The sequence below is a fragment of the Staurois parvus genome, unplaced genomic scaffold, assembly GCF_062004578.1.
Source record: "Staurois parvus isolate SC_StPar_1 unplaced genomic scaffold, SC_StPar_1.0 ptg000344l, whole genome shotgun sequence".
NCBI lineage: Eukaryota > Metazoa > Chordata > Amphibia > Anura > Ranidae > Staurois > Staurois parvus.
Window position 1 is genome coordinate 2280530 of NW_028318140.1, and position 23167 is coordinate 2303696.

Consider the following 23167-nt stretch of genomic DNA (forward strand, 5'->3'; position numbering starts at 1 on the left):
GTATGCACTTTTCTTATGGAAATATCAATAAATCTTATTCTTTAATGAACACTACCTAGTATGGCAACAGCCCATTTGAGGCCCCTGACATTTTGGAATACTTCACCATTTTCTGTAATCATTTAGATTTCTTCTGTACGCAAAATCTGCAAATTTCTAAAGTTTTATGTATTTTGTGCTGATTTATCTATTGTGCAACATGCATTTGTGTACGGATGTTAACTTGGAATAGTTAAATGAAACACATAATTATATCCTATATTTAAGGAGTTATGGAGCACATAAAGGAAGGACACAAAATCTGCAGATGGGCTGAATTTCAAAATTTTTACGTTAATCAGGTCAAGGACTAAACATGACAGCAGGTCAAGCTTTATGATGCTCTCTTAGTTTGTTGAACAGAACATATGCTTTTATGACAACCTTCAAAACAGTGAGATCCTGCAGATCAAATGAACAAGCACACCATGAACTTCCTCAGTATAGGTTTATATGGAATGCTTAAGAAACTATAAAAATATGCTCAATTGCACATATATGGATATGTTACATTTTGTGAGTCTTGTTCTTCATAAACAATCCCTTTGCATCTACTGTAAAATCTGCAGGAAGACTAACCTATCTTCCTTCTTTAAACATTATGAATTGAACTCATAAGCTTCTATCAATGCCTATTACTTGGACCTCTTTTGGTCAGCATTCCTCAGATCAGTACATAGATGTGTCAATGTGTACTGATATTTTCCTGACTACTGACGGTCAATATTTTCTATATTTAGGTGATCCAGTGGTTGCCACTGAACACATATCAAAGAAAACAATGTGCCCAGTTGCGCAGCAAAGTCTATAGTATATAGAATCCAAAAGAGCGAGCAGCATTCACAGGTCTTGAGAGGTGAACACACAGTTTTTATTTCAACGTTTTAATGAGGCACAAGGTATATTTAGCAGTCAGTCCTTATGACACCTGTAATCTTTATATAGGTCAACTGTCTTTTCAGAGACATACAGTATATCAGGGCATGATTCTTTTCAGAAACACTCAGAACATAATAAACAGAAATACACAAACACAGGCTCTGATTTCAAAGGCATGACCAGGAACTCATTCTATCATTTAGCATTACTCAATTTTTGCAGTACCTACTTACCAGACCATTCCCCCCTGCAATCTATAATACTTTAAAATTGCTGGTACATTAGTTTAACATTCTACATTAGGAGGTTGATTTACCAAAAGCAAATAGGCTGTTCACTTTTCAAAATAAATGACTAAATAATCCACAGTGTAAGCAACATGCACAGATCAGTCACATGTATCTTTAACTTTTTTGTTTTTCTCACTCATATTGTAATGATCTCTTTCCTGTGAAGATTCTTCTTAGCCTTAATGACAGATACCTCTTTCTGGCAATGGCCATATCACCTTTCATTTTAGTCTTATTTTAAGCCTTTTTTTTGTTTAAATATTTTTTTGTTAGAATTGTATCTTGAAACCAGTTTATCTGCACTGCTTTTTCTAATGAATAATAACCATAAAGGTGGAGAACATAGAAGGACATGACTAAATTCCTTTTATTTTTAATCATAACAGACTATAAGTATATAATTACACTTGTTCCAAAATGAGATGAGATTCATTGGTGACAGTCTGTAGAACAAATTGTGTGCATGTTTGCCATAAATGTTTGCTTAAGAATAGTGCAATTTGCAGCTAATATTGACATGATCATATGGTCGATTTTTAACTGAAATTCAGTGTTTGCAAAAGCAATTGCTAGTGGAATTAAAAAATGTCCCTATATTTGCAGAGATAATCTATATGAAAATTAGAATGGCTTTGTGAATCTTTGGGTAGCAGATCCTTTACTGGTTTTACCATGTATCATATGCCTTAAATTCTTTACTAATTGTATATATTGTTCTATGCCTTTACATATTTATTAAAGGTTATATTGCTCTATCTACTGAAACACTGAGATTTCAGCATATAGACTCACTATATATAGAATGAATAAAGTACATAAATTAATGTTTCAATGTTACACACAATCACTGTAATATTATGTACATATTTACTTGTACTGTACATGTTTAAACTTAATATATTAATTATATCTGTATTTGAATTTATAGTATTTACCAAACAAGCATTTCCTGACAGCACTTTTTCCAGATATAAATTTGTTAGAATTTGGAATGTGCAAAGTAATTTGCACTTTGCATGCTCTGAAAAAAGTCAACATAACACAAAAAAATCTGAGACACAAGGAATAGTGCCAGGAACTGGGATGGGATTACATTTAACAATATGACAATAACACTATAGATGTACTGCAAACTAGTTAGAGAATGAGGGTACTAAATCCTAAGAGGCCTTGTTATAACTAAAACATAGTCTCACAGTTCTGAGACCATGAAAGTCAGAATACAAGCTCCTAGCAATCAATAAAAGTCTAGTTGTCAGGAAGAAGATCCAGGAATGTGCTTTATCCCACAACCTCAACGTCTATTGTCCCTATTACTATCTATTGTTGTTACGGAAGCATTTGGAGGTGTTAAATTTCACTTTACCAAATGGTATGCTTTCCAGAAAAACCACACACACACAGACCGTGGATCAGATTTAACCATTCCTATCTAGGAAAAGTAGTTTAAAAAACATTTACAGATGTCACAGAATGCGCACAAAGCACTATTTTCTCTTCAGAAGAGGAGCCAGATGCTATGAGATCTGGAATAGAATCATCTGATTATTTTGTTAACTGGCCTGGTTTTCAGTTAGCAGAACTGGTTGATTAGATGATTTTCCAGTTTCAAGCTGCAAGGACATTTAAAGAGTATCAGGTATCGCCCCTCTTTTTTGATCCCTCTGGCTACTGAAACCAAATAAATCACAGAAAATACTTTATTAAACCTATAATAACAATACTGTGGTCTTGTTTATCAGTCGTTTTTAATCTGATGAGCAAGGTCAGTTCATGAAAATAGCCGACAGTAAAATTGTAAGATCCCAACTTGGGTTTGGGATTACTTTCCGATTGTTAGAGTAGTGTGAATTTTCTTCAAAATAATAAATGAACATATAAACCACATAAATTGCAAGACATTATTTCACAGGATGAAACACTACATTTGGTTTAACTGTTTACTGTGTTTTAATAATTTCTATAAATGTTTGTTCAATGCCTACCCATTTTGGTGCTACCATGCTATTATATTCTTCTCTCCTGCAGGATGGAGTATGAAAATTATTTATTTATTTCAGGTACTTATATAGCGTCATCAATTTACGCAGCACTTTACATATATATTGTACATTCACATCAGTCCCTAACACTCAAGGGGAGTACAATCTAAGGCGATGGGCCCTTCCACATGCACCTACCTTTCATTGGACTCCCTCTGACATGCAAGTATATATGAAATATCACCCAACCCATACTTTTTCCTCCACTCAAGACCTTAAATTTCTAGCTTCCTTGTCACCTTCTCCCATGCTCACATCCAGGACCTCTTCAGAGCCTCTTATCCTCTGGAACTTTGTACCCAATCTGTCCATCTACTTTCTATTCTGTCTGCCTTTAGGCGATCCCTGAAAGCTAATTTTTTCAGGGAAGCCTATCGCACCTCTATGTAACAACTTAACCTTTTCTTTCTCTATCACCTCATCTCTCTCGGTTATTATTATTTTGCATCACTTGCCCCCTCCCTTTTAGATTGTAAGCTCTAACAAGTAGGGCCTCCTAATCCTCTTGTCTTGTATTGTATTGTAACTATACTGTCTCCTTTTATATTGTAAACCACTACATTGACTGTTGGCACTTTATAAATCCTGTATTATAGTAATAATAATATGAAATACTGCAAAACACTTCATACACATCAGTATATCTATATATACACTGTGACAACCAAATGTAGTCATAGTGAGGCTACCAACCTCAGAATTTATAAAATAGATATCATTACATACTGTACATATTTTGCATCATCAGCCCACAAAGCCTTACCCTTTTCCATTAAACTCACTTCTATTTTACAGCAATGTCACCACCAAAACACTGCAATAACATTAATCTGGGGCAAACCAACAGAATGTAATTCTTGTCACTGTACAAAAGGATGTCATTTTATATATCTATAAATCGAAATAGATATATAAATCGAATAGAAATATTTTATAAATCGAAAGAGATTTGAAAGTTTCTTGAGCTAACTAGTTAGATTATAGTTAATCCCTGATTTGACACTATTTGCTGCTATCCACAGGCAAGACTATTGCCAGCTTTGTCCATACTGTTGTCTTATGTCTATGGGTACTTTAAAAACAGTTTGTCTCGTTCCTGAATAGTTTTTAACTAAGGCAAAATGATTTATCTGCTTATAGCGTACATGCCACAGTGCCAAAACATATATGTAATAAATTAATTTCCTCAAGAGGGGGTCCTCAGTTTATTAATTCAGCAGTGGTACAATATGTAACTCTCTAATAAGATCCTTAATCATATACTCAAAAATGATGAGCATCCTGGCTGCAAATAGAAAGAAAGCCCTCCAGCAGCTCCTGTCATAAAAAGCAAGAGACCCCACATCCCCATCTGTTACATCACTTCCATTCTACTTTCTGGCTGTTCTGAATCTGAAATTTGAGTGGGTGAACCCGGTAGGCAGATATACACTGAACCACCAACATAAAAATGTCTACAATTACTACCTCTAATTGCTAATCTGCCATTTGTTGATTCCAAATCTGCTAACTGCTTACCTTGTCTAAGGTCTGAGTGGGAATTAAGGTTTTACACTAAATGACTAATTTTAATGATAAAGTCAATAAATACATATACAACCCTGACAAGTCAGTACACATTTCTTTTCTCTATACATTTACACGCACACACTCACATACAAAATGTACTCCTGCAAACCTGTCAGTGGATCGGTGTGCTCATACATTGTACAGAAGAATCAATGAACTACCACATCGCTCAACAGTGCAACAGTGGTAGTTAATTGAGAACTACAAGTCGACAGCAGCAAAGGCTCTCGGAACTTGTAGTTTTACCATTCACAGAATACTGTGTACTGTGAATGAGTGATGTGGCCAGGAGGGCGGAGCCCTGCACAGCCACTTTTTATTTAAACACTTCTCTACTACCGTGTCAATTCTGGCATTTCCCTCCTAAATGTGAAAATCAGTAATTTGTTGCTAGAAAATTACTTAGAACCCCCAAACTTTATTTTTTTTTCAGAGACCCTAGAGAATAAAATAGTGGGTGTTGCAAATTTTGTATGTCACACAGTATTTGTGTAGTGGTTTCTGGACAAAATTTGTTTTTTAAAAAACACTTTAACGAATTGTATTGCACACAAACACTATATCATAATTTATTTTTTGTCAAAATATAAAAGATGATGTTATGCTGAGTAAATAGATACCTAACATGTCCATGCATGCAGGAACTTACGAATACATTCACATTTGCGTGTAAGCAAAGGGGGAGGGGGAGCTTTACTTTTTTTTTCATTATTTATTTTATCACAATGAGCAACATCCCTTGTAAAAGCATGGGCCGTGACAAGTACTCCTTATGGAGAGATCTGGGGTCTGCAGGCAGGACCCCTGATGAAGCCACGTGACCCGGTGGCGTAACACGTAGGGGAGGGGCACTGATGTCACAACGCAATCAGGATACTATCACAGCGAGTACAGGAAGTGTGTAGAGACACACAAAGGATATATATTTGTAAAGCTTATTCATAATATTGAAAATGTGAGTGGATTATCATTGGGCTATACTATTAAATGGTTTTAAAAGGATAAGGCACTATATTCTTTTTTCTTTCATTTTGCATCCTAATATGGAGATATAAAGGAAAGGAAACAAAGTATATATAAGACCCCTGGTGGACAGAGAGAGAAATCCATCCATACTGACACACACAGGGATCATCAAGCCTGAGAGACCCCCAGAGGGAAAATTGAAGCACTACATCCATAAACCTTTATTTTTGGAAGTATACCAACACTGGAAATTCCCTCTTCTGTCCAATTAAGGAGAAAAAGTTGTATCAGCCTAATCACAAGTTAGGCTGACATTAAGGTGAGCACATATATAAGAAAGGTGTACCCGATTGCTTGGAATACGATCACGGAGTGGACACAGCATTGTATTTCTATATAATATATTTTTACCATTTGGGACACTTTTTGTGAATTTTAATTTTTTTGGACACTTTTTTGAACATGCACATATATAATCTAATTTTTATGAAATTATTTCACACAATATATTATTGCACATTATAAAATTATATTCACATTTGCTTATTTATTATAATAATTTTATGCAAGCTATTTTTTGAATATCAATATATATACTGAGCAAGAACAGCACTTTATAGCAACTTGTTCACATTTATTGAGTGGAGCGCGACAGTAATTATATATTTATTTTTAAGTATTTCTCTACTGTATATTTCAGCTACCAGTGCAACAGATGTTATCTTTCACCGATTTCCAAAAAAAAAAACAGTGCGCAAGAGGTGAAACCAAGATTACTCATATTCCTGTTGAGGCAGATCAAACAAGTGTCATTGATGACCACCTGAAAAGTGCCATTGATGATGTCTTGAAAATTGTGGTTAAATATTCTTCAATATTTTGAGTCACTGGCCTGAAACAAGCAGGCCACTGAATCAGCATAACAATGTGAGAATTGTCACCGAAACAAAAAGGTGGGGGTAAATCTTCCAACAAGGACACCTGTTCCTGTGATAGCGGTCAAAGAGGGGTATTCCTCTAAGTTTGAAGAGATTTCCATCCACAACCTAGTGCATCTCCAGGACAGGAAACAAAGACACACAGGCAAAGAAATAAAGATTAACTGTCAGGTGTTTAAACCCTTTTCATTGCCTGGGTCTTTTTTTGCACATATGTCAAAATGCAAATGTATGCCTAAAGATTACCTAAAACTTCCAAACCATTACAAATGGCTCTTCTGTGCTGGACCACGTACCTACTATGTGATCAACGCTCCCAGGTAGGGTGAACCAACTGTGCTGTGATTCTTTACAGCACAAGCTAATCAGCAGGTCCCGGTCACGGATTGACTGCCAGGACTTGTTGATCAGCTCAGTGATTCAGGGACAGAGCTCTGTGATGGTAAACATCACAGAGCTCTGTGTAGTGACAGGCGATCTTTTTGTTTTTGCATTCCCTGCTAAGCAAGGAAAAGAACAACAGAATCCCTAAGTAAAATCAGCACAGAGTAAACACAGTTAACCCTTTGATTGACCCAGATGTTAATCCCTTCCTACCCAGTGTCATTAGTACAGTGTCAGTGCATATTTTTAGCACTGATCACTGTATTAATGTCACTGGTGATGTCAGTGGCAGTCAGTTCCCACTCAGTGTGTCAGTTAGTGTCAGATTGCCTTCCGCATTATCACAGTCCTGCTATAAGTCACTGATCGCCGTCATCACAAGTATTAATTAATTAATTAATTAATTACATAAATGAATAAATAAAAATTCCAGTATATATACTATCATTTGTAGACGCTATAACTTTCACGTAAACCAAACACATGTAGCAGAATACATTTTGGCATAAATTTATGAAGAAACAATATTTTTTATGTTTTAGTAAAAAGTGAAAAATATTGTTTTTTTTATTTTAGTACTTTTTGGTTTATATAATAAAAATAAAAAAACACAGTGGTGATCAAATACCACCAAAAGAAAGATCTATTTGTTTGAAAAAAATTATATAAATTTAATTTGGGGTACAGTGCTGCATGACTGCATAATTGTAAGTTAAAGTAGTGCAGTGCTGCATAGCAAAAAATGGCCTGGTCATGAAGGGGGTTAAATATTCTGGAGGGCAAGTGGATATTTTCTGAAAGATATTTTCTGTATCTTCTCTTAAGCATGAATTTTACATTTAAAAGTTATAAAAAAAAATACTGGATTGGTTTAAAATGCACTGGTACACTTTTAATGCTGATATCAAAGATGTATTATGTATACACAAAAATACAGTAATTGTCTAGGCATTAAAAACATCTTGATGCCAAGGATTGTCATAAAAATTGAAATGCTGTATCTAATCGGAACTCCTGACAGAGATTTACTCACAAGTCCTTTGTCATGCTTGTTCAAAGTTATTTATTTATTATAGGTACTTATATAGCGCCACCAATTTATGAAGTGCTTTATATATACAGTTGTGTTCAAAATAATAGCAGTGTGTTGAAATAAGTGAATAAAGCTCAAAATCCTTCTAATAGCTTTTATTTCCATACACACAAATGCATTGGGAACACTACACATTCTATTCCAAATCAAAACATGAAGAAAAATATATCAAATTTGTGTTGTTCCTCTAAAAAAAATTGAAGAAAAGTGAATATTAGACCGTTAAAAAAAATAGCAGTGTTTGTATTCTTCTTTAAAAACGCAAACATTCACTATATAAACTGAAAAATGTTTGAAGATTTTGCTTTCCTTTGAATCACTTAATTAATATTTAGTTGTATAAGCACTGTTTCTGAGAACTGCTGTACATCTGTGTTGCATGGAGTCAACCAACTTCTGGCACCTGTGAACAGGTATTCCAGCCCAGGATGATTGGACTACATTCCACAGTTCTCTATTTCTTGGTTTTGCCTCAGAAACTGCATTTTTGATGTCACCCCACAAGTTTTCTATTTCTTGGTTTTGCCTCAGAAACTGCATTTTTGATGTCACCCCACAAGTTTTCTATTGGATTAAGATCCGGGGATCGGGCTGGTCACTCCATAACGTCAATCTTGTTGGTCTGGAACCAAGATGTTGCACGTTTACTGGTGTGTTTGGGGTCGTTGTCTTGTTGTAACACCCATTTCAAGGGCATTTCCGCTTCAGCATAAGGCAGCATGACCTCTTCAAGTATTCTGATGTATTCAAACTGATCCATGATTCCTGGTATGCGATAAAAAGGCCCAACACCATAGTATAAGAAACATCCCCATATCATGATGCTTGTGCAACCATGCTTCGTTGTCTTCACAGTGTACTGTGGCTTGAATTCAGTGTTTGTTGGTCGTCTGACAAACTGTCTCCGGCCACTAGACCCAAAAAGAACAATCTTACTTTCATCAGTCCACAAAATGTTGTGCCATTTCTCTTTAGGCCAGTCAACGTGCTCTTTGGCAAATTGTAACCTCTTCAGCACATGTCTTTTTTTCAACAGTGGGACTTTGCAGGGGCTTCTTGCAGATAGCTTGGCTTCACATAGGCGTCTTCTAATTGTAACAGTACTCACAGGTAACTTTAGACCTTCTTTGATCTTCCTGGAGCGGATTGTTGGCTGAGTCCTTGCCATTTTGGCTATTCTTCTATCCATTCGAATGGTAGTTTTTCGCTTTCTTCCACGTCTCTCAGGTTTTGGTTGCCATTTTAAAGCATTTGCAATCATTTTAGCTGAGCAGCCTATCATTTTCTGCACTTCTTTATATGTTTTCCGCTTTCCAATCAACTTTTTAATCAAGGTATGCTGCTCTTCTGAACAATGTCTGGAACGACCCATTTTCCTCAGAATTTCAGAGAGAAATGCACTGGAACCAGCATGTACAACATTTGCTGCCTTCCTTCCTTAAATAAGGGCAGTAATTGCCACCTGTTTTTCAAAGAATGAATGACCTCACTAATGGAACTCCACACTGCTATTATTTTGAACATGCCCCTTTCAATTAGTGATTCAATTACACAGAATCAGCAGCATGCATGTCATGACTGTTGGGTCTGTTGGATTTCTATTACTCTACTACACCTGCTAGTAAATTATTTGCCATGTAGAAATACCATTTCTACCAAAAACAGTGATTGATCAGGTTAGTGATGTCTGACTGCTATTATTTTGAACACAACTGTATATTGAACATTCACATCAGTCCCTGCCCTCAATGAGCTAACTCACACTTGGGCCAATTTAGACAGGCACCATTTAACCTACCAGCATGTCTTTGGAATGTGGGAGGAAACCCACATAGACACAGGGAAAACATACAAACTCCAGGCAGGTATTGCCGTGATTGGGATTCAAACTGACAACCCTAGGGCTGCTAGGTAGAAGTGTTAACCACTTAGCCAAAATTCCTGTTAAACAGAAGTTCTATCATCATATTTATGGTTTTGACACAATACCAAGTATATCATTAGCTGCCGTTGCAAGTGAAATCTGTACATTAGTTACAGTTCAGGATTCACGGGCCCTCTAAATAGTTACAGAAGCAGTTACAAAAAGGTTTGTTTCAGTTTTTTTCTGGAAAATTCTTTACTGTTAAAGTAACATTGAACCCTAAATTACATTTTTTTCTTAACATGTAAAAGTTAAGGGCTGGGACTGCAAGATGAAAGAAATTCTTTATGATCATCTCTAACTTTCTATCTGCAGATTCTCTGAAAGAAAGGAACATCTTCAATAGGTACAACAAGATATTTGTTTAGGACAGAGACTGTAGGATCAACTACAGGAATAGCCCTCTTCTTTGCAAACTCTTTTTCCAATGGATGGAGTTCAGCAAATATTTTGGGGAAGCGAAAATCCTTTCAGGAGTGACCCAATCTTCACAGACTGCACAATTCATCTGTTCATGAACAGGAAATATTTTGCAGGATTTTGTAGGTCTCTTTGTACCCACACAGGTATAGGGAGACAGAGGAGAGTCAGGTTGCACAATGCCGAGGCTTTTGCGGACAGAGCAATGAGCTTTTCACTGTTAGCAAGCATGTTGCATGAAGCTCCCTCTTCAACATAACGGCAGTGCAAGAAAGAAAAACCTTCTGCAGCTCCTCCAATTCTTCCTCCATATCATCTTCATTCCCTTTGGAGTCTGCATCCTCTAGGACCAGGATATTGGGACGTGACTCAGTTGAGAAATAGAAGTAGGAGAAGAGATGGGGCATTTCTGAGCACTTGACAAAGATGCCTTAATTAAGGCTGTAATATGAACAAGAAATTGCGACATAGATGCATAAAAATCTGATTTTGTGAAATAAGCTGCTTGTTGTGTGCCTAAAATAAGGCTAGAATTGGCAGCTGAGATGGGAGTTAAGACCAGTTTCTGCTCTGCTGCAAGGAACATATAGTCACTCTAAAGCTGAGGCTTGCGCAGTTCTTCGGCTAAGCTAATATTTGCCTGTGATTTTGAGTTAGCTTTTTTTTCGCCTGGTCTCCGCCAAAGCTACAAGTGAGGACATTCCCCTGCAGGGTACTCATGAAGTACAGTGTTGGAAATAGGATAAGCGTGTCCAGAAGCAGTACATTGTAACCTAAGTGTAGACCATTCTGTAATGAATCTTCATGGCAAAATGGTGGGAGGAAGTGCCTGAGTACTTTATAAGGGCTCTAGGTAAATGTGATGTAAAAGTGTGTGATCAGTGATGTGATTTAACACACGGTCATCCGCCTAAGACTGAGCTCTGTACGGCTCAAATTTTAGCGGCAAGTTTGAAAGTGAAGTGAATACATTCCAAATATAGCCCCATTTTCACAGTAACATAAACTTGTTCACAACACTGGAGTGTATATAATGTCCAACTTATGCCTGTCACAGTGGGCATACCCCTGAAAGGGTCTTCAGAGATTGCACTCTATAGAGATGGACCACTGCCCTGAACCTGTGTGGCACCCTGCGGCTGACTCAACACATTGCACCAAGTGCCAAGGTGAACGTTCATGCAGGATCCCATGCCTGAAGCAACATTAAAGGCTGTCCTCATGGCGCTGGGTCAAGGCACGGCTCCCAAGGCTTTACCCAGGTTGCACCAATTTGTATACACTGCTTTTGTGTTGACTAACCACTTGACATTCACAAGGTTGTACCCCCTTAATGACCAGGGCATGTTTTGCTATTCAGTACTGCGTTCATTTTAATTGGCAATTGCTCGGTCATGCAACACTGTACCCAAATGAAATTTATATAATTTTTTTCACACAAATAAAGCTTTCTTTTGGTGGTAATTACTCACCATTGGGTTTTTACGTTTTGCTATAAAAATGAAAAAATACTAAAAATTGTGAAAAAAATAATAAAGAGAAATAAACTAACAAAGCTGATTTCCCCCCGAAGGAAAATAGGTCCATAACCTTCAGAAGCTAGCACAAAACTGACTGAGGATTGTCAGAGTGGGGTAGGGTTATAAGGGAGGCACCCCAGGGGACATGTTTTTAAAGGTTTGCCAGTGTCTAATCACCCAAAGGTATGTGCCTATAACCCATGGTGTATGACTACACTGCCTGTGTCCTGTATTGCACTATTAAGATAAGGTGTTTACAAGCCTCCTAATTCATTAATGGATATGCCTTGATTTTAAATAATACCATGCAACACATAGATATTAAAGCATGTGAACATGGGTTTAATGACACTTCAAAGTGGTAGTAAACTCACACTTTCCATTTGTACCTACAGGTAAGCCTTTAATAAGGGTTTCGGTGACGGAATCCCTGTCAGTGGTGACAGCATGCCGCTGGAGGCATCCCTTATACAGGTAAGTCTGTCATAATGTGCTAGTATGTGGTGCATACTAGCACATTATGCCCCTAATTTGCATGTTTTTTTTTTTTAGGTGAGAGTTTACTACCACTTTAAACAGACCCTGTCACCAATTCTTTTATTTTAAGAACAGTTATCACAGAAATTTGTATATGTTCATTCAAAGTATTTTATGCATTTTATTTACCTGTAAAGCCTCCCTTGTGTAGACATCTAAAAGCCCTGAGTCTGCTGCTGGGCTCCACCATTTTGATTTCAGCAGACCCAGCAGACTCAAAGTTGTCACTTAGGAGACACTTTATAGTATTCCCCTTCTTTCATTCACCATCAGCTACATAAACAGTTATGTAGGGAGGTGAGGGGAGGGGCAGAGGAGCTGGGCCTCTCCCAGATGAGGGAAAGACTATGAAGAAACACAAGTAAGCATTTTAAATATTTTGCTTTCTGCACTTTTAGCTCCTTTTTTTAAGTTGGTGACAAGGTCTCTTTAAACATCTCCCACATATTTTTAACATACCTGTATGCACATTTTCCTTGTGCTTTTTCAGTGTATCTTTGCTTCTAAACCTTTTCCCACAGCTATCAGCCTTACATATAAATCTCACATCACCTTTGCATGCCTCTTTGTGCTGTTCAAAACTGAAATAGATAAATCAAAAAAATTATTAAAGAATAAATACGTAATATGGGCAACTGTACACTTTTTGTGCATGCTTTACAGAAAGAGCTTAAGTTAACTCGTGCATTACCTATATAGGAGACAAAGAAGTACTTCTTTTTTTCTTGGTTAGATGTCAAAAAGAAGACTAGGAAGCTTGAAAGTGGGCATGCAAAAAGGAAGCCAGAAATAAGACAGCAGTTCAGTAATTCAAACACAAAACCTCAACGCTGAGCCGAAGGAGGTATTGCAAACGGAACACTGATAAGTCCCTGAAGTGTCTCCGGAGATGATATTCTCTGAACATTGAAGTACACTGAAGAAAAGAGAACATTTTAGTGTCTACAAACACAGCAGAAAAATGCTGTATCCAACACAACAATACATCTTCCTACACATCCCCAAGAAATGCCACATGTCAAATATTTTACTAATCCAGGGCAGGAACATTACTGATAAGTGATAATAGGTACTCTTTTCCAGGTTAGCTATATGCAAATGGAAACATCTGAAATTATGTTACTTGTATCTTTAAGCAATAAATACAAAGGATACATATGTGAAAGACTGTGCTTAAAGGGCACAGTGCAGTGGCTCACTGAAGTCCTGGGTTCAGTCTCTACAATGGGTGCTATCATCATAACGTATAAATGTTCTTTTTGGTTATGCATTGGATTCCGCCTATTGTATGAAACCTGGACCGAGGGCCATTGTGTATTAATATGACAGGAATATTAGATCGCACAGTTAGGGGTGTAAATGGTGTACCACATAAAGGACTTCTGACTAATCTGGAAAATATAAATGAAGAAAATAAATATTTTCTAGCAGCTTGGACTGCATTATTATTGTCACCCAGACAACGGGTTTTCATAAATACCCACTGCACATTGGGAGCATCCATATAAACTTTAGTGGGTTATTAACTAACAAATCAAGCTACTGTGGATACGTGTTGGTAATTATTACCTCTCAAATGTGTTCTTTTGCCCAATGGGATGCAATATACTAAATGTTATCTCATAAACCTTTTTTCTTATAAATTCCCTAAACAATCATAAGAGATAAAACTAGTCAGCAGCCAGTGTGTACAGAGATCCAATATATCTGCAGATGAGTGCCTCATACCATCCCCCTTACTGAAAAAAAAGGAAAGGTGCGAGGAAAAATAACACAATACAAAGATATAGGAAGACACTAAGATGACATTACTGGTGAATATATGGTACATGACCTTTCAAATGACAGGCAGTATTGGAACCTTACTGATTAAATGAGGAAAAAAACTGAGAAAAAGAAACCACAAATGAGAATATTGCAGTACAAAAGAGGGGACAGAAAGATTTACATATAGGGTGGTGTAAATATGAACATAAATTGGTGAGCATAGATTTTTTTAAACACCACATTTGAATTTTAAGACTTGGGTAGCTAAGTATGTGTGCAAGATAGCAAATCACCTATGACAGAGTTGTTTGCATTACCAAGACAATAGTAGAGCTAGAATCCAACCACCATATACATTGTAACAAAAGAACCCACATAATTCAGATATGTTAATATTTTTAAAGCAGGTAGCGACATGCATATTACTGCGTATTCTGTTCAATGTGTGTACCTTGGGTGCAAAGGATCATAACAGAAATATATAGTATGGATACAAATGTATCAATTATAGGTAAACCAAAGTAAAAATGTTACCTATCTTCTTGCGCTCTTTTGTGTGCTTTACAAGTGCTATATAGGTGACCTCTATAGCTTGGAGCTTTACATTCACTGAGAAAATGTCCTCTGAATGGCACCCATGCAGGGGATTAGAGGATAACTTCACATTTTGAACATGTTACACCTGTACTTCGGGTGTAACATGTAACACGTTCCACATAGACATAAATGGTCCATATAGTAAACTTGATGCACTTTTCACTTTAACTTCATTACAAAAAAAACAAGGGTGAACTCTTTACATCTGGAGGAAAAGATGTTTAACATCCACACACAGAACGGTTTCATCACAGTAGGAGCTGTAGAAATGGGAAATAGGCTTCCTCAGGAACTAGCCAGTTCAGTAGATTGTTTTAAAAATAAGCTGCATGTATCTCTAAGCACAAAATCTAACTGTCTATTAATATTACAGAAATTATCCCATAGACTTTTGATCCAGTGAATATCTGATTGCCTTAGTGAACCAAAAAGAAATGTGTCTTCCCTGTCTGAGAAATATTGGATCATACCTTACAAGAGTTCTGTATTTATTTTAGAATTAGTTTTTCTTTAAGATGAACTTGATTTGTCTTGTTTTAACTTAACTATGCAACTATGTACATGAATCATAGTGATGTAGGGATGTGAAAAATTCACCCCAAGACATATGTAAACCAGCACAATTAGAATGGGAAAGCACAATATACTGTGAGAAAAATTAAATGAATCCACACTACTGAAAGGGCTGCATGGAGTGTACAGCCACCTGCACCACTGCTCTTACTAGGAGTACCTGGCTGTGTTTGCAAGCTGCATATACTTGGCAGTGGTCTGTCTTCTGCCTGAGGTAGACTCCACCCACTTCTATAGCTTGAAAACATATTCAGGTAACTCAAAAAAACAAATGAATTAAGGTGCAAGTAAAGCATTGATTTACTTGTGAGACATAACACCAACAGCATTTTGGAGCTGTACAGAGGCCTCTTTCTCAAGGTGACCAGCCACCTTGATAATAGGTACCCTGTACAGCCCACAATCACCTAATAAAGGATTTACTTTCATCTTCCTCTTCATTTGTTGCCTAGCTTTGTGCTGCCTGCATTGCCCCATGTACCCCCATCTTGTCTATAGGCCTTGGGGTTATAGTGCTGAATAGACTTTAATTACAGGAACTCAAAATGAAAGCAGCAGGGTAGAAGGATGTGAGGACTGTGTGCAGGCCACTCAGTGCAGCGATGCTGTATCTGAGATTTGTAACTACCGTTCAAAAATATATCCAGGTTATAATAGACATACCAGGACTACCTGAATGTTTAATACTCACACTTAAGATTGGAAGAGAAGATACATGTGAAAAATGAGATATAAATCAAATATTCCAAGAACTCACTGTCTTTGAAGAGCCTGTTTCACAGGGAATTTTTTCCCACAATTCCTGCATTTAAACTCCTTTTCTTCACTTGGTTTCTGATGCAAAGCTTGAAGATGTTCAGCAAGAATCTCATGACTGGGAAAGCTGGATTCACAAAGCGGGCAGTCATGGTCATCTTTGTGATTACAGTGTTCTGTAATGTTAGCAAAATATAACAGAACATTAAGCTTGTAAACAGACATTAAGAAAATATACATAACAGGATGAGGTTCTTCACCACTTGCCCTCCAGAGGATTTACCCCTTTTCCTGACCAGGCCATTTTTTGCGATGCGGTACTGCGTTACTTTAACTGACAATTGTGCGGTCATTCAATGCTGCACCCAAATGAAATTCATGTCCTTTTTTCCCACAAATAGAGCTTTCTTTCAGTGGTATTTGATCACCTGTGTGTTTTTAATTTTTTGCGCTATAAAAAAAAAGTCTGACAATTTTGAGAAAAGAAACTATATTTTTGACTTTTTGCTATTAAACGTCTAGTAAAAAAAATAAAAAATCAAACTGCTACATGTCTTTGCTAAAAAAAAAAATCCCAATACATATAAATCATTGGTTTACGTGAAAGTTATATCATTTACAAATGGCGCTATATTTGCTGGAATTTTTTCTTTTTTTTACTAGTAATGGCGATCAGAGACTTATAGCGGGACTGCGGCGGGCATTCTGACACTGAGGGAACTGACGTGGTGTCACTGACATTCCCAGTGACACCAATACAGTGATCAGTGCTAATAAAAAGCACCGGCACGGTACTAACGGCGCTGGGCAGGAAGGGGTTAACATGTGGGCTGATCAAAGGGTTAACTGTGTGCTGTTTTACTATGAGGCTGTGTGCTGTGTTCTACTGCAAGCACACTGTTTTGTGTGGCTCTGCTATGCAGAGCCATACAAAGCAGTGTGCAGGAGCTGACATCTGTGATGTTTTTACACAGGTCTCTACCCCGTCGGAGATACTCGGTGATCACCGGGTGCCGGCGAGAAATCAACGGCCGGAACCCTGTGATTGACAGCCAAGGCCGTAAATGGAGGCGCGGGTAGGGCATGTGCTTGGTGTGCGCACCCCCTACCCGGAACTGCAAAATCACGTATGTATACGTGATTTTGCACACCCATGCCACCCTGTAGCAGTTAAAGTTGTAGCAGTTACAGTTGAAGCAATTAAAGTTGAATGCCAGGCAAGCATCTAGGTACACAGCTGAATAACCTAAATGGGAGTAGTTTTACCTACTAAAAGATTTGTGTTTCTTTGTCCAGGCAGTCCTGAAATTTACACAGCTTTGCTAAACAGCAGAGCCCAGTTGTGACCTGACTTTTTCACTGCTGCAGTTAAGCAATACAGTTTGGTCACTACCTCGCCCCCCAGCCTCCTGAAACTGGGCATTCAAGGAGCAATAGCAGACTGCTGAGATCATCCTTCTGTTTTCTCTCTCCCTATCTCTCTCCTCTCCAAGGATTTTCCTTGTCAGCACATGATTGTGTAGCACACTCAATTGGCCCTAGTGCTACCCTCCCTCTCCTAGTCTGAGTGCTGCTGTACAAGGGTATACCAGAGGGAGGTATCAGCTCAAATTCAGGTACCCATACTAATCACATTTAAGAATACATTCATTTTTTGGTATGTTTTTTTAAATATACATACAGTGTATTCAATGGAATACTTTATATCAGTCTTGAGTTTAGCTTTATTTGGTTGTGAGAGCATATCAGATACAGAAAGTGTTTGCAGCAAAAGAACTACCCTGTCTGGTCAACCATCAGTTAAGTTCATTACAGATAAATACATGGTTAACATTATTTATTGCCTGGTGTAAGTGTAAATAATATTTATAACATTATGTTTTCCATGACAATGACAAAATTCTGCATGAGGAAATGATTGTTCATAACATATATATGACTTTGGTATAGATAATGCACAGTTTGTTTTAGCATGAACCATCTGTGTGCTCCCTACAACATGATTTCTTGTGCCTTGTGTAGCTTACTGCCATGTTCCCCACCACTATCACTTTAAGATTCAGGCTACTAGACTATGAATAATAAAAACCTCATTTATGTAGCATTCACCTGTTTCAGTTTTCTCCCCAGGAGGTGGAGGAACTTCTTTAATACTGTCTTCCTCTTCTTTGGAGACTAAATTGACAGCTTCTTTGTTTTCTTCCTCAGCCTCCTCCATATCACTGTCCAAGTATCCAATGAGAAGTTCGGTGTCTGTGTCTATGTCCTCAATGGCTAGGTAAAATATGTTCTCCCCTTCCTGGATTAAAGATACATAATAGACAAATTTACTAAATAATGTAACAGAACTATATAAATAAAATCTTCAACAAATACCAACCACTTAATATGTATATTTAATATTTAATAGTTTGATTTTCCAAGAAACAGGTTTTGATATCGATTTCTTCAGGCCAGTGTGATACTGTGCGAAAGCAAGTATGAGCATGTCTTAGGCATGACCTATGATGATTTTTTAAAACTCTCACTTAAGAATATTACAAATGAACAGAAATGCAGAGTAGAGTTAGAGGAGGTTTTGGTACACATCAGATAGTTGATCATTTTAAAAAGGAGTTTCTGCTCTATCTCTCTAACTATATACAAATCTCTATTTTATATTGAACAAACTTCTGTTTACAAATATTTAAAATATATGTCATACAAGGCTGGTAAACATTGCTATTAAATGGTGTTTAACATAGCTTCTGCAAAATGATAGAAGCTTATGCCTGGACCAGAAGGTTCTCTATAGATGGAACAGTAACAACATAAAAGCACTAGGCCATTTTAGCTCATATATGTTTTTGATAACCCCTTTACCCTCATCAAATTGCCATATTTAAAATTACACCATGATTTACACCTAGAACTAGCTGCCACAATCAAAGGCCCTATGTAAGTTTACACAGGGCTATAAACTCCCCATGTGAATTTGCTGATTGGCCCAAGCGCTGTCACATGGAGTGAGTCACATGCTCTTCCATATCTAGAAGTCCAGGGTATTTCCCATCCCTGAGCAGTGTGGCAGAGAGGAAGCAAAAGAAAGAAAAGTACAGTATATGCTGAGAGTAAATGAGAAATTAAAACAGTTGGTAGTGGGAAATCGCCCGACATGCACTGAATAGTGAACTCCTTTATATGATTGGTCTATATATCTGCTTTGACATTTAATCATTTAACTAAGACCTGTCTCATTATTTTGTGTTTTAATATTAGTTTATCATTTATAACACTATCAAATGACATAAAATTATGCCCAATATGTTTTTTTTCACTCTAGAAAACCTACTATAATAGAAACCATTTCTCAACTACAAAGGATACAGCATTAGTAAATTAAATGCTATCAGCAATTACACTGACATTGCATATCTTCGTTATGCAACATAATGAGGTGAAACACTAGATAAAATAACAATGGGAGACATAATGGCTTGCTCTATTTATATACCATTACTAGATCAATAATCAGTTTAACACTGTCTCATATTTTGATATACAGAGCACAGTGAAAAGAGTCCAACGCAGCTGTCTCCTCCTCAATTGGCGTATCATTGAATTTTCTGCTGCATTAAAGCCTTGGATAACACCCAAAAGAACAAGAGGAACATCATGTTTACCAAAAAAGGACTTCCAAGCTATCTCATACTTCTTGAATGTTTATGTGATGTGACTCCTGTTATGTGAAGAGGAATTTATCCATAGTGTAATTCAGCCATTTTGAGAAAGAACATATATTATGCTCTGTATATGAATTAGAATACCTATTTTCCTAAGTATTTCTTAAAGCACTGAGACAAGTCTTTTTGTTATTATGTGTGCATGCATAGCAGCATTTACTGGTTCTTTCAAAACACCTATACATCCCTCTCAGAAACCTAAAGGACACAATAGTTATTATTATTTTGTTTTTTATCAGGTTTGCCACACCCATCAATGCACGGTTGTCATCACTATGCAAAAATAATAGTTTTAGGAAAAATGCTTAAAAAGTTGGTCAGTAACAATTATATAAGCTGTATTTTTACAAACACTTACAGCCTCACCTTGTAAGCCAACCCAACAACCCATACAGTTTAAAATATAAATGAAAGGTTAAATATGTGTGTATAGATAAAAAACCTTATAAATACTTTTTTTCCCTTTTTTTATAAGTGATCACATACCCTCTGCTCTCAGCTGCATGGAGAGGTGAGTGTGGAGAAACAGCTACACAGTAGTCTTCCCAGTGAATGGCTGTGCAGAGGCCCCGGGGGTGGGGGGGGGTGCAGGTTCAGCACACGTTTGAACATTGAAAGAGAGCAGACTGAGTTCCCAACACAGCTAGAGAACTGACCACGTTGTGCTCTCATGCCTAATGTGGTCAGTTTTTTTTATAGTAAATCAGAGGGACTGGAAGGAACACCAGAGATTTCACACAAAAGAAGCAATACAAAGAGAACAGGATGCTTTTCCATACAAGCATATGGTACAGCGCAGTGTCATACCTACAGGGGTGCAGGGGTTGCAACTGCAACCCAGCCCCATACTGCAGGGGACCCGTGAGGCTCCCCCCTGTACGCCTGGATAGGAGGAACAGTGCAGGCGCCATATAGAGGAATCCATCTCTGCATGTTCCTTGCAGCCACTGAATGCCAGGAGAAATAGGAGGTGAAACTGGGATTCAGTGGCTGCAGGAGAAACATGAACAGAATGGTTCCTCTATATGCAGCCGTCCCCACGGCTCTTCCTATCCAGCATTTTTCTGATGCCCCCAGTGCTTTATGCCTTTCCCCTCCTGTATTATCCATCCCTGTGCTCTCCCGCTTCCCCGTTCTCTCTGGCCCCCGTGCTCTCTGGCTTCCCTCCTATGCTCTTTGGCCCCCGCTGTATTCATTCCTAGCTCCCCTCATCCCCATCTGTCAGGATGGAGAGCAGGGAAGAGGCCAGTAAATATGTAATTTTCCAGCTCCTTCCTTTTCTGAATGGCGAGTTAGTAATCAGTACCGATCACTACATCATTTTCAGTTTGTAAATGGAGGGGAAGCTCTGGACAGAGCTATTCCTGTCCATTCATTCTGTGTATCTGTGGCTACAAAGAGGGAGATTGAGGGCTGTGTCCTCAATCTCCTTTCCCTGTGTCAAAGGTGGAACATCAGAGTTCTGTTTAGACCCCTGAAATCTCAATCTCAAAGCTGCCTAACGGGGCTTATGTAAAAATAAAATAACAAAAATTAAAAAAAACTACTGACACCAGTAGCGGAACTACCAGGGTCACAAAGGTTGCAGTTGTGACCAGGCCCTGGTATTCTGCCACCGGGCTCAGAGGGAAGGGCCCCAGCCAATGGTCGAGGGACCCTTCATGGTTTTTCGCACGGGGCCCTAATGGTTCTAGTTATGCCACTGGTACAGCGGGTACATGTCAGGAATATGAAATGTTGAGCTGACATATTCTTTAAATTTGAAAGTAAAATGCTAGTTCATGCACAAGCTACAGCATATATTTTCAGAATGTTTTACTAAGGGTGGTTTTCTATAGAACGTATGGTCCGATATCCAAATGATCACCTGCTAAGCCTGGGCATGCCTAAAATAAAATTGTGATTTTTCTATATGGCTTTTGGGTCTACATACTGTATGTACTGTATGTACATTTTTATATGTGCATATCTGCATATCGTAATAAAACATTGGAATAAAACATTAAGTGCAAAACAGCAAAACAGTAATCATTAAGGGAGATGGTAAAAAATGGCAAGTGTACAAGTGTGGGTTTTGTATTGCTCTTGCATGAATTTTTATGCACATTTTCAGAAGCTCGGGCACCAGTCAGCATATGAGATTCTATACTCTGATGCTTGGAACACAGATTCATATGGAAACACATGTATATAATCTTATCATACAGCAGTATAGCATACAGGGTTCGGTCATATGCCTTTTAGCTTGGTACATGTATGTTTCATTGCTATTTGATCCTGTAATTTTTTTGATGTGCACATTATATGGCGTACTTTTTGGAATATTATTTAGATGTTTAGCAGGCCCACCAGAATACTACCACACTGTATGCATTGAACACCAGTGTATGATCAGCTAGATAGATTCTTTGATAGCAATCACGCATGTAAGCTAATGTTTGCTCATATTCATATGCAGGCTCACAACCTGCATACCTGCTCATATATATTTTATTTAGTAAATGAGACTCAGTGTTTTTGTTTGGAATATTTTTATAGTTGCAGATATTAACAACCTTACTAGTCATCAAAGGAAAGAATATTTTTCAATATACCTGAGTATTTTTGAGCTGCTACAAGATGCTTCCTCAATGCTCTGTGTAGTTGTATATATGTAAGTAGTATATTATTGTATCCTTTTCTTACTCTTTTAACTCCTTAAAATCAGTCCTTACCTAAGACACTAAGCCCCAGTTCAAACTAAAATGCAATGTGGGAAACCCCTAATCCATGAGCGTTTCCAGCACCGTGTTCAAATCGCACTGCCCTTGCGATCTGCAGCGGGTGTCAGGGCAATGTTAACGACACCCCAAACGCAGGCAGCAAACACAGTGTATTTGCATTCCCCAGATTGCAATTCACCAGATACAAAATTACCATGTGATCTGGTTGCAGTGCATTTCTAACATTGGTGCATGCACTACTTTGATGCAATGAATGGGCTCAAATCGCACTGCAGTGAATCACATGTAACTTGCACAGGAATGCAGTACACTTCCTGTGTGATTCATTAAACAAAATTCACATTGAACAAAAGGGTATTCACAATTGTATCTCTGAACTGAATCAGAATCTCATCTGAATCCCACCTGAACCGCTGAACAACTACCTT

At 37.7% G+C, this 23167-nt stretch overlaps 1 protein-coding gene across 1 annotated transcript in view; it reads right to left on the bottom strand.

The window, feature by feature from the left end:
* PRDM5 (PR/SET domain 5) overlaps positions 1-23167 on the bottom strand; it is a 235284-nt gene that overhangs the window by 167350 nt on the left and 44767 nt on the right. The window contains exons 4-7 of the mRNA XM_089684314.1: positions 18404-18593; positions 16296-16470; positions 13425-13517; positions 13061-13182 (exon numbers count right to left, since the gene is read on the bottom strand). Of these exons, the coding sequence (XP_089540440.1) occupies positions 13061-13182; positions 13425-13517; positions 16296-16470; positions 18404-18593 (580 nt within the window). The remainder of the gene's footprint in view (positions 1-13060; positions 13183-13424; positions 13518-16295; positions 16471-18403; positions 18594-23167) is intronic.